Here is a 12,118-nt window from a genome sequence, read left to right on the forward strand (position 1 = left end):
CTACAAACAATCTGTGATCAGTACGCAGACTCGGCATAAAGCCCACTCCCTCGAGTGTTGTAATTCTTATTCTGTCTATGTGCAGATTCTGGTGAGAGCTGAAGATAGACATACTAGCTTTAGTGGTTCCCGGCATCAAAGGTACACTGTCTTGGTACAGTTGCAGGTGCCTTTATTTAAACAACACTGAGGTTTGATCCATTGATGCTGATATTAGTGTATTAAACATCTTTGCAGACTTCATTGTGATATCTGCAAAGGAAGTGGTTTCATCTGGAGCTGAAGGAGTAAATACACTGAGTTTCTTGTCATCTTCGTTGATGATCATTACAGTCCAAGTCATAGGTGGGATCTAGACCTGCTAACACTGGATAACATCTCTAAATGGCATTCTGGCTATCAAAGGCAGACCCCATTGGTAGTGGTCAGTTTTTGGTTGAGGTCTGTCTTCTGAAGAGGAAATGCCTGTTGACTTTGAAGGAGACATATGGTGGCTTTGTATTTGATCAAGAGTCTCACAAGTGTTTGCAGGCCCCCCCTCTGTATTTTGGTGGGTAAAATGGTAGCTGCTGTATGAGAGTGTGAAGAGTTGCAAGATGAGGATGAAGTGGAGATGGTAGAGGTTGACAAGGATGAAGAGGTCAAGGAGAGGGGAGTTTACAAGGAGCAAGGACATTGCTATAACACAAAGAAGTATTACAGTGAAACATACCACTATAGGGAGGAAATCAGTGCCATAAAACTGAATGATATTTATCTCACGCTGAACTTAATATGGGCACAAAGATAAATCTACACAGAGCAGTACTTTTATTTAATTTGCTATAGTGCTCAAATCAACCCGAGAGGGGTATCTCAGCAATATGAAGAAGAAGTAGCAAGGGGCTGTGAAAAGGTTTACCAATCAGAAAAAAACAAACTAACAATAGCAGCTTCACACAAATGCACACTTGTAACTAAAGAAAATCAAAAGTAAAAGGCTGATCCTGAATCCTCAGTTTTGAGAAAAATGCCTTGGAAAATTACAGTAAGAAGGTCTTCACAAAAAGGACACTGATGCATCATACTGATTGGCACTGAGGCACCACCTCAGTCGGGCAGAAAGAAAATTAAAAGAAATTTAAAGAGTTTGGTGAAGATTTCACAATCGTTGCTAACCCCAAGTAGAAGGTGGAACAGATTTAGACTAGGATGTAGTGAACATTGTCAATTTTGATGTCAACAACATATTCTAGACTTTCTTTAGTGTTCCAGATGGATTCAACTTTTGACCTTACAGGTCCTGAAAATGTCTTCTTCCAATCTGGCCAAGTGCTGCAAAGCTGCTTTGTTGTTTTAATCTCTGAAATAGGCATAAATTAACAATAAACTGTTCCTTCTCCAGGATTGGAGCTTTCATAGGTTTTACCTTCTAAATTCATTCTTCAAAGTCAGTCTGCTAACTTTGGTGTTAAATGTTAACACAGTAGTGTACATATACATATATAAACATACATATATGAACAACATTAAACAACAGTAAACAACATTAAATCAGCCATAGACTATGGTGCTCATTACGACTTCGTGGTCTTTTCGTAAGACTGCCAAAGAGACCCCCAGTGCTGGTGGTCTGAAGACTGCCATATTATGACGTTGTGCCGATTTTCACCCGATTTTGGGTGGAATTCCAAAACCGTCAGCCTGGCCGATGTCGTGATAGAGATGGTTTTCACTGCCGGCACCGCCATGCCAACAAGGCTCCGTCTGCGGCATTACAATCCATAATACGGAGTGGCGGGTTTCTGCACGGCGGTGTGGTGCCAGCGGTGGAAAGCGCAGGGACACATCCCCTCCTGGACGGCCACCTCGCCGAAGCAGGTAAGTTCATGGTCCGAGAGGTGGGTGTTGTGTGAATGTGAGTGGTGTCTGCATGTGTGTATGAATGCAGGGGGAAGAGGGTGTCTGTGTGTGTGTGTGTAAGTGTGTGTATGTTGAGGAGAGGAGGGGGTGTTTGTGTGTGTGAATGCGTGTATGTTTGTGTGAATGCTGGGAGGAAAGGGGTGTCTGTGTGTGTGTGTCTATGCGTGTATGCCAAGTGGGGGTGTTGTGTGTGTGAGTGCGTGTATGTTTGTGTGAATGCAGGGGGAAGGGGGTGTTGGTGTGTGCATGTGTGTGTGTGTGTGTGTGTGTGTGTTGTTAGATATATCAGTATGTAATTTTAGCTGTGTAAAGATTTAGGGCCTGATTTAGAACTTGGCCGATGGGTTACTCTTTCACAACGGAGAAAGATATCCTGTCTGCCAAAATCTAATTCCATTGAAGATAATAGGATTTAAATTTCAGCAAAAGGGATATCCGTCACAGTTGTAACGGAGAAACCCATCCACCAAGTTCTAAATTAGGCCCTTAGGGCCAGATGTAGCAAAGATTTAGCGACTCGCAAATGGCGAAAAACGCCGTTTGCAAGTCGCTAAAGCCACTATGCTATGTTGAAATGCATTTTGCGAGTCGGAACCAACTCGCAAAATGCATATCCGAGTCGCAAATAGGAAGGGGTGTTCCCTTCCTATTTGCGAGTCGCAATGCGATGTAATTCCATTTGCGACCGCGAATGTGGTCGCAAATGGACTCGCAGTTACCATCCACTTGAAGTGGATGGTAACCCAGTCGCAAACGGGAAGGGGTCCCCATGGGACCCCTTCCCTTTTGTGTCTGGACAAAAAAATAATTTTTCAGAGCAGGCAGTGGTCCAATGGACCACTACCTGCCCTGAAAACTACCGAAAAAATTGGTTTCAGTTTATTTTTCAAAGTGCAGCTCGTTTTCCTTTAAGGAAAACGGGTTGCACTTTGAAAAAAAAAAAAGCTTTATTTAAAAGCAGTCACGGACATGGAGGTCTGCTGACTACAGCAGGCCTCCATCCCCGTGAGTGCCCTGAATCGCTATGGGGTCGCAAATTGCGACCCACCTCATTAATATTAATGAGGCGGGTCTTTGCGACCCCATAGCGACTCGCAGATGGTGTCTGAGACACCTTTCTGCATAACAAATTGCGAGTTGCAATTTGCGAGTCGGAAGGACTCGCAAATTGCAACTCGCAATTTGCCTTCTTGCTACATCTGGCCCTTAGTGACAGGTGCATTTCTGATGGATACAATTACCTGTGGATTCCTCAACTTATGAATTCTCCCAATGCGCCAGCATTCGATGGAACATTTTCTTCCCAGCTCTTCACGTCGACCAGGACGTCACAATCGCACGGCTCTGCACGCGACTCCATCTGACGTCACCGTGGCAATAAGTGGTCTTCGCCGGTGTGCTGCCGTCAGTTCCCTTTTTTTTGTGCCTTCGACGCTAATGGTATTCTCCAAGCTCTCGGGGAGCTACTGTTTCGAAGGTGTCCTTTTTGTCTCTGGTTACAATGTTTCCTCCTAGAAAGTCAGAGTTTAAACCTTCTCGGGAGTGCGGGGATCGTATGTCGGTCACGGACCCTCACGATGACTGCTTATGGTGCCTAAGTTTGGAGCATGACGTGGAGGAGTGTCTGTCCTGCCAAAGGATGAATCCGAAGGCGCTGAAGGAGAGAGAAGCCAAACTCCTTCTGGCTAAGGCGAAGAAAGGGCACAGAAGTCATTGGAGATCATCTTCACATACCTCTTCGAAGAAGCATTGGAAGTGGCACCGACACGACTCTCGGCGTCATTCGGCTAGAGGTCGTTCACGATCTCGGTCTCCATCTAGACGGCGTCGTGCGACGTTGGAGGTTATCCCTACGGTGACTCCACAGCCTCAAAGCCCTCAACTTTTCCGGTGCCATCGGTCTTCGAGGTGGTTGCACCCCAAGAGAGTCCTCGCTTTTTGCCTAGGGTGCAGGATTCTGAAGCCCAGCCAGCACAAGTGACGCAGGAAGATCAGCAATATCCTGCCTTCCCTGCTCCGGGAGCTGATCTGGCGGTATTTTTGAATGCCATGTTCAATATGTTTAATGCTATGGCCCCTGCTGGTACATTGGCTGGTCCCACGGGTCCCTTGGCATTCTCATTGGGCTCTCCGGCTCCATATAAGTCAGTGCCGTTCATGCCTCTTTATCCAGCTGAGGGTGCCGGTTCGGTGCGATAACGTCACCTCATAGGCCTACGGCGCCGATGTCGTCTCATACACAGTCGACGCTGATGACGGAATCTCAAGGGTCCACGGCGCCGAAGGGATCAGCTCCTGTGCCGGATGGGTCAGGATTTGATCGTAGTGTGTCTCCTTCTTCTCCTGGTCTGTGTCTATCGGTCCTGAAGCAGGTGTCGTCGACGTCGGCTAACTCTATGTCGACACCAAGATTGGAAGCCAGGTTGAGGTCGCGGAGAAGAGCACTGAGGCTCTTAGAAGAACAGGAGTACCAAAGACAGCTGCTGGAAGAAGGAGACATTGCTGAGCCCTTGGGGGATTATCAGGGCCTAGACTCAGCCAGTGGGCTGGACACTTCCCCTGAGTGGGTTTTTTATCTCCAGGGGAGTTTACAGAGGAAGCGGCCTCCTTCCATTCTGTGGTCAGGAAGGCGGCAAATTCCTTGGACCTTCCATTGCCAGCTGCTGAGGTTAAAACGAACATTTTGACCGAGGTCCTGCATCCTTCTTTGGCTTCAGCAGAACCCTTGCTTCCATTTAATGATGCTCTTATGGATCCTATATTGGAGGTTTGGAGGAAGCCTGTGTCATCGCCAGCTGTGGACAGCTCTGGGAGATCTGGGATTTATATCAAAGCATCCGACTCCGGAGAGTTTAGTGGTCCAGGCCTCATGTTCGGCACATTCTGCACCAGGCTCTTTCCCTGTTACTCCTTCAGACAGAGAGTCCAACAGAATGGAGCAGTCAGCCAAGAAGACTTTTTCATCCTGCAGTATGGCCCTGAAATCGGCAAATGCTACCTGTGTGTTAGGTAGATATGTGCATGCCCTGATGGACGCGGCTAAAGCTGTAGTTCCTGACTTACCGCAGGATATGCAGGGGCAGTTCGGTGAGCTCCTGTCAGACGCTCAAGCTGCGACTAAGCAGATTACCCAGGCTGGCCAGGGCGATGGGTACTTCAGTCGCTACCAGGAGGCATGCGTGGTTGAGGTCTTCTGGCTTTTCTACAGATGTCCAGACCACTCTATTGGACCTACCTTTCGACAGAGAAAAGTTGTTTGGAGCCAAAGCTGACTCTGCCTTAGAGCGCTTCAAAGACAATAGGGCCACAGCGAAGTCTTTGGGTCTGCAGGCTTCCACTACTAACCCTTTCAGGTTCTTTCGGAGGTTCAGTGGGTTTGGGCATGGAGCCGTTTATCGTGGGTGACCCCAGTCCACAGTCCAACAGCCTGCCAGCCTCCCATATAGATCCTTTAGAGGGAGGGGGAGAGTTCGGACAAGAGGGGCCACCCAGCAGCACCCTGCATCATCCTCTTCCTCTGGGGTAGCACAACAAGGGAAGCAGCCCTAGTTTTCTACCCATTCTGAGTCACACTTCTCCTGTAGGGGGAAGGTTACGTCTTTTTCTCCGCGAGTGGGAGTTAGCCACATCAGACGCCTGGGTTCTAAATATTGTGAGGAAAGGATATGCCCTTCCTTTTCAGGTGTTTCCCCCTCCCATCCCATCCCTCCCCGTCCTTTGTTTTGTTCAGAAGACCATCTTCTGTTGTTGCCGCTGGAGGTTCAAATCTTGTTATCAAAAGGCCCAGTGGAGTTGGTTTCAGAGCAGGAAAGGGGTCAGTGTTGTTATTCAAGATATTTCCTGATCCCCAAGAAGGATGGTTGATTGAGACCTATCCTGGATCTGAGGATTTTGAATTGGTTCCTCAAGCAGGAGAAATTCAAGATGCTGACTCTGGCGCAGGTGCTTCTGGCGCTGAACAAAGAGGATTGGATGGTGTCTGTCTACTTGCAGGATGCTTACTTTCATATCCCTATTCTCAAATTGCACAGGAAGTATCTCCTGTTTGTGGTGGGGTCGCAACACTACCAGTTTGCGGTCCTTCCTTTTGGTCTTACTTCAGCACCTCAAGTCTTCACGAAGGTGATGGCGGTGGTTGCAGCAAGTCTCAGGAGGAAGGGAATATCGGTACCTGGACAATTGGTTGATCCAAGCCAAGTCTCCAGAGCTCGTGCTGCGTCACCTGCAAATGACAACTCAGTTGTTGTTAAGGCTGGGCTTTTTGGTAAACGTGTCCAAGTCTCACCTGGAGCCCTCTCAGCGCCTCCTGTTCATAAGGGCAGTACTGGATACAACATTGAATCGGGCCTTTTCTCCGCCTCTGCGGATTCAGGACATTCAAGCGTTGATTCCAATGTTTCAAAATAGAGCGGTTGTTCCAGTCCTCAAGGTCCTGCGTCTGCTCGGTCTGTTCGCTTCTTGAATTCTGTTGGTCACTAATGCACGCTGGCACATGAGGGCTGTTCAGTGGTGCCTCCGCAGGCAGTGGTTTCAACACAAAGGGGATCTCGAGGAGTTGATAACGATCTCCTGAGATGCTGCAGCGGATCTGCGATGGTGGGCTGTAGACGGCAACCTTTCCCAAGGAAGGCCGTTTTCACTACTTCCTCCGGTGGCTACGGTCATAACGGATGCTTCAACTCTAGGGTGAGGAGCTCATCTGGGGGACCTGGAGATCAAAGGTCTTTGGTCTCCAGTGTAACAGACTTTTCATATCAATCTGTTAGAATTGTGGGTGATACGTCTGGCTCTCAAGGCCTTCCTCCCGGCCCTTCGCGGTCAGTCAGTTCAAGTCTTGACGGACACCACAACTGCGATGTGGTACATCAACAAGCAGGGAGGAGTAGGGTCGTACCTTCTCTGCAGAGAGGCTCTGCGGCTCTGGTCCGGGGCTCAGGACCATTGGATTTGCTTGGTAGCAAATCATCTGGCCGCAGTTCTCAATTTGTGTGCAGACAGTCTCAGTTGGCATTTCTCGGCCGATCACGAGTGGCATCTCCATCTGGACCTGGCCCTTCACATCTTTCAGATGTGGTGTTTTCCTCAGATAGACCTATTTTCCACTTGGTAGAACACCCACTGTCCGTCGTTCTGCAGCCTCTGGTATCTGGTGCAAGCAGATTTGGGGGACGCGTTTCAGAAGTCTTGGTGCGACCAGTTGCTTTACGCGTTTCCCCCCATACCCTTGATTCCTCAGGTTCTGAGGAAGATTCGCCAAGATCGCCATTTTAATAGCTCCAGATTGGCCGAGAAGGGTAGGACCTTCTCCAACCCTCACTGTGCCTTCCACTCTGTCTCCTCTCAGGGAAGATCTCCTCTGGCAGTCGCAGGGGCAGATTCTACATCCCCATCTCCAGAGTCTGCACCTACATGTCTGGAGATTGAACGGGGCAATCTGAGTTCTTTCTGTCTCCCACCAGAGGTAGTGGATGTTATTTTATCGGCCAGGCGACACTCCACTAAGACTGTTTATGGTGGCAGGTGGGCAATATTTGTGGCTTGGTGTGGAGAGAAACAAATTGGTCCCTTGAGAGACCATCTGTCTGATGTTCTGTTGCTTGCTTTAACTTTAGCGCAGAAGGGTTGTGCAGTTGCGACTGTCAAAGGCTATTTGTCGGTGCTGTCAGCCTTTCTTTGCCTTCTGGATCAACCTTCCTTGTTCAAATCACCTATAGTTAGGTTCTTCAAAGGTTTAACAAATACATTTCCTCCCACTCCGTTTCTTATGCCTCAGTGGGATTTAAATCTGGTTTTGACTTTTTTAATGGGTTCACCGTTTGAACCTATGCATTCTTGTCCTTTAAGAGTATTGGTCTTTAAGACAGTTTTCCTTATAGCTATTACGTCTGCTAGGCATGTGAGTGAGCTTCAGGTACTGGGGCCTCATTCTGACCCTGGCGGTCTATGACCACCAGGGTGGAGGCAGGGGGTAGCACCGCCAACAGGCTGGCGGTGCTACATGGGCAATTCTGACTGCGGCGGTAAAGCCGCGGTCAGAAAAGGGCAACCGGCGGTTTCCCGCCGGTTTACCCCTGCCCAGCGCCGCCATGGGGAATCCGACCCCCTTCCCGCCAACCTGGTTCTGGCGGTTTTCACCGCCAGAACCTGGCTGGCGGGAACGGGTGTTGTGGGGCCCCTGGGGGCCCCTGCAGTGCCCATTCCACTGGCATGGGCACTGCAGGGGCCCCATAACAGGGCCCCACATAGATTTTCAGTGTCTGCGTGGCAGACACTGAAAATCGCGACGGGTGCAACTGCACCCGTCACACCCCTTCCACTCCGCCGGCTCCATTCGGAGCCAGCATTCTCATGGAAGGGGGTTTCCCGCGGGGCGGGCGGGCGGCCTTCTGGCGGTCGCCCGCCCGCCCAGCGGGAAACTCAGAATACCCGCGGCGGTCTTTTGACCGCGCAGCGGTATTCTACCGGTTCCAGCCAGGCTGGCGGCTTCCGCCGCCGGCCGGGGTCAGAATGACCCCCTTAGTGTCAAACCTCCCTTTACATCATTCTATGCTGACAAAGTGGTGCTGAAAACCAGGGCGGCTTTCCTTCCTAAAGTTGTCACTCCTTTCCATATGGGGCAGTATATTACTCTTTCATCTTTCTACCCTCCTCCTCATCCTTCAAAAGAGGAAGAAAGACTCCATTGCTTGGACCCCAGAAGGGCTCTCAGTTTCTATATTGAGAGAAAAAAGGACTTTCGGTTGGATGACCAACTCTTCGTTGGATATGTGGGAAAGATGAAAGGCAGAGTTGTCCATAAAAGAACCATATCCAGGTGGGTCATTCTTTGCATTAAGATCTGTTATTCGTTAGCAAAGAAGATTCCTCCCGAGGGTATTAGAGCTCATTCTACCAGGGCTCAGGCTGCCACTTCAGCTTTGGCTAGGGGTGTTCCAGTGGTACGTATCTGTAAAGCAGAAACTTGGGCGCTTCCCTCCATACTTTTGCGAAGCACTACTGCTTGGATTCGGTAGTCAGGAGGGATGGCCATTTTGCACGTTCTGTGGTTCCAGGGTTTCTTGGTGTGACTAGTCAGGCACCCACCTCCGAGTGCCGTACTGCTTTGGGACTTTATTCATAAGGTGAGGAATCCACAGGTAGTTGTATCCATCAGAAGAACAAGTTACTTACCTTCGGTAACGCTTTTTCTGGTGGATACACTAGCTACCTGTGGATTCCTCAGAGTCCCACCCGCCTCCCCGTTGCCTGTCTGCTCATACCAAGACTTTTGTATTATTAGTGTATATACGTTTTGACTAAGTTTTATATAAATAAATGTTGTACTTATGTTACATAAGTATGGTTATGTGTATGTATTTATATATGCTATTGTGAGGTCGGTTTTCACCTGTTCGCCTCAAAGGCACGTAAAAAAGGGTGAAACTGACATCAGCACGCCAGCGAGAACCTCTTATTGCCACAGTGACGTCAGATGGAGTCGCGTGCGGAGCCGTGCAATTGTGATGTCCTCGTCGACGTGGAGAGCTGGGAAGAAAATTTTCCCACAGGTAGCTAGTGTATCCACCAGAAAAAGCGTTACCAAAGGTAAGTAACTTGTTTGTTTGTGGTAGCTGGTTAAGATGTTTTATGCAAATAGTGTGTATATGCATGATTGGTATACTGCTGGGCTGATCTGGCTCTTGCTCAGATTGTGCCCTGGTTGGACTCATATGAGCAACCCTTACCGCTGAATTAAATGAGGCAGCATGGGGCCACTTTTGTGTGCTAAATACAGCAGTGACTGGCCTCTGAACACAAACACCTTCACTTGCTCGCCCCCAACTCACCTGAATGACCCACAGATTAACTTCATCATTCTGATGCCACGGTGTTTGTTCAAGAAAGAGGAGGTTGTTGATGTGTGGCAGCAGGAGGTGAGAGGAAGATGGGAAGGCAACGAAGGGGGCTGAGTGTTAAAGCAGTGCAAGCACAGTGCTTTACACGAAACAACTGGAGCAATGTAAGAGGTGCGCTGCTGTTTGCATGACCCTAATGCGGAGAGCTGTGTGCGCCCCTAAGCAGATCAGCTTGGATCAGATTTGGCATGGGCTCAGCTCGCCCATGCCAAAAGCTGGACGTGGTGGTGGGTATGAGTGGTGAGTATGTGTATATTTTGTCAGGTTGATTGACGTGTGCTGTGTTAGGGTTGAGTTTATGCATGCAGATTGTATTTTAGTTAGTAAGGGTGCTCTCTGTTTTTGTATGTGGAGTCTTTTGAGTGTGTTAGTATGGCATTGTTTCTTGCGTGGATACATGTATTAGTGAGTATGTGATTGTATTAACTGGCTATCATTTGTTATGTCGGTGGTATGTTAATGAATATTGGAAATGCTGGTGAATAAATGAGTCTTTAGTGAGTGTAGATTTAATGGTGTAGTAGTTGTGGTAGCTGGCTAATAGGCGTTATGTAAATCATGTGCTTAAACTTGATAGAGAATGTATTTTATTGGCAAGGCGGAGACTGTGTTTATGTATGTGTAGGCTTGTGGTTATGTTAGCATGGATTGTTGATTGTGTTTAGATTCAGTGGTGGGTGCTTGGTAGTAGTAGGTTTGTTAAGTTAAATATGTGGTTATGCATGATGGAAATGCATGGACATATTTAATGTTGTGTGCAGAATTAATGGCGAGTGGGTGATTTTAATGGCTGGGACACGTACAATGTTTCTAGTATTTTTACGCATAATGGTTGCATTTTGGTGGAAGGTGGAGATAGTGTGCATGCTAGTGCTAGTTTTAGTATCTGGTTGAAGTGCTGTTTTGATGATGTGTTAACACATGATGGTGTTATATTTTAGTGGAAAGTAGGAGTGTATGTATATGTCCGTGTACGAAGATATGTGTATAGATTATAGCCTGTTAGGTGTGTGTGTAGATTTAGTTAATGGGACCTACCTTTAGTTAGTAACCAAACGTTTGCGCAACAGGAGAGATACGGGATCTAAACCTTGGGATGATCTTCCAAGAAACCACTGCTGGAAAAACATACTGCAAATTCTATAACGTGCCTAAATTGCTTCTATTCTCTCCTTAATCTGGGTACGGTTAATCCACCCTGCCGATGATGACTGTTGACAGTTCGCACTAAAACCTACCGGTGACTTAGTCCGTATAATACGACTGAAATTTAGTCTTTTTTAACTGTGCTTTATAAATATGCACCAGTTTCCTTTATGACAAATGCTCCTCTTAAATTACATTAGCCAAATCAGGTACTGCAACTCCCAAAATGCTATATAAACTGATATTTGCATGTTCTCCTTCGTAATGAACACGTTTTGTCCTACAGGATTCCTTGGAAGGAAATAGTAAGACCGTTATGATTGCCCACATCAGTCCTGCTAGCACCTCTTTTGAAGAATCCCGAACTACACTGATCTATGCATACAGAGCAAAGAACATAAAGACAAGGGTAAGTGGACAACACATAAAGCATCTTTATTTTAAGAAGTTAGGATATAACTAGGCAATTCTGCTTCGGTGTTTATTTTTTGGACACGGTGGGAATTTTCCCGTGTTTTCCAAAATTATCAAAATAAGAGGTTATCGGTGTTTATTCATTCTGTTGCGACAAAAAGGTGCAGAGACCATGTTTTTTTGTGGTTCACTAAACAACTGATTACAGCACATATATATGACTTTGACACACTGTTAGACCTAACCCTTTCTGCAGGGTCACCCCAAAACGTTTTTCCAATTCCCTCCACTTTTTTCTGAGTTTGTTTTTTGTTGGCCTTAGAACTCTATGCACTCCTAACCCATGCTTAAGTGCCTGTGCTCTCTCCCCAATACAAGGTTTGATTGGCATATACCCTTGTAGAGTGGTATATCATATACTCAGGGCCTGTAAATGAAGTGCTACCAGTGGATCTGCAGCACCGTTTGTGCCACTCACTTAAGTAGCACTTCACAACATGTCCAAGGCCTGCCATTGCAGCCTGGGTGCAGTGTTAAACTGCCATGTGGCTTGCCATCTAAATTCCCCTGCCAAGTTTTAAACTCCGCTTTTATTACATTTACGTTACCCTAAGGTAAGCCCTAGGTAACTCACAGGGCAGGGTGCTGTGTATTCAAAAGGTGGGATTGAGAGAACCACGGCACATCCAATTATTCCAAATATTGTCCTTTATTCTTCTTTAGTATATCCCATGAACAAAAAATCCGCTACAATGTTCCAT

At 47.4% G+C, this 12,118-nt stretch overlaps 1 protein-coding gene across 1 annotated transcript in view; it reads left to right on the plus strand.

The window, feature by feature from the left end:
- The window catches only part of LOC138262384 (kinesin-like protein KIF19), a 696,763-nt gene that overhangs the window by 123,354 nt on the left and 561,291 nt on the right, over window positions 1-12,118 (plus strand). The window contains exon 7 of the mRNA XM_069212284.1: window positions 11,230-11,352. Within this exon, the coding sequence (XP_069068385.1) occupies window positions 11,230-11,352 (123 nt within the window). The remainder of the gene's footprint in view (window positions 1-11,229; window positions 11,353-12,118) is intronic.

Source organism: Pleurodeles waltl, chromosome 10 (genome assembly GCF_031143425.1).
Source record: "Pleurodeles waltl isolate 20211129_DDA chromosome 10, aPleWal1.hap1.20221129, whole genome shotgun sequence".
NCBI lineage: Eukaryota > Metazoa > Chordata > Amphibia > Caudata > Salamandridae > Pleurodeles > Pleurodeles waltl.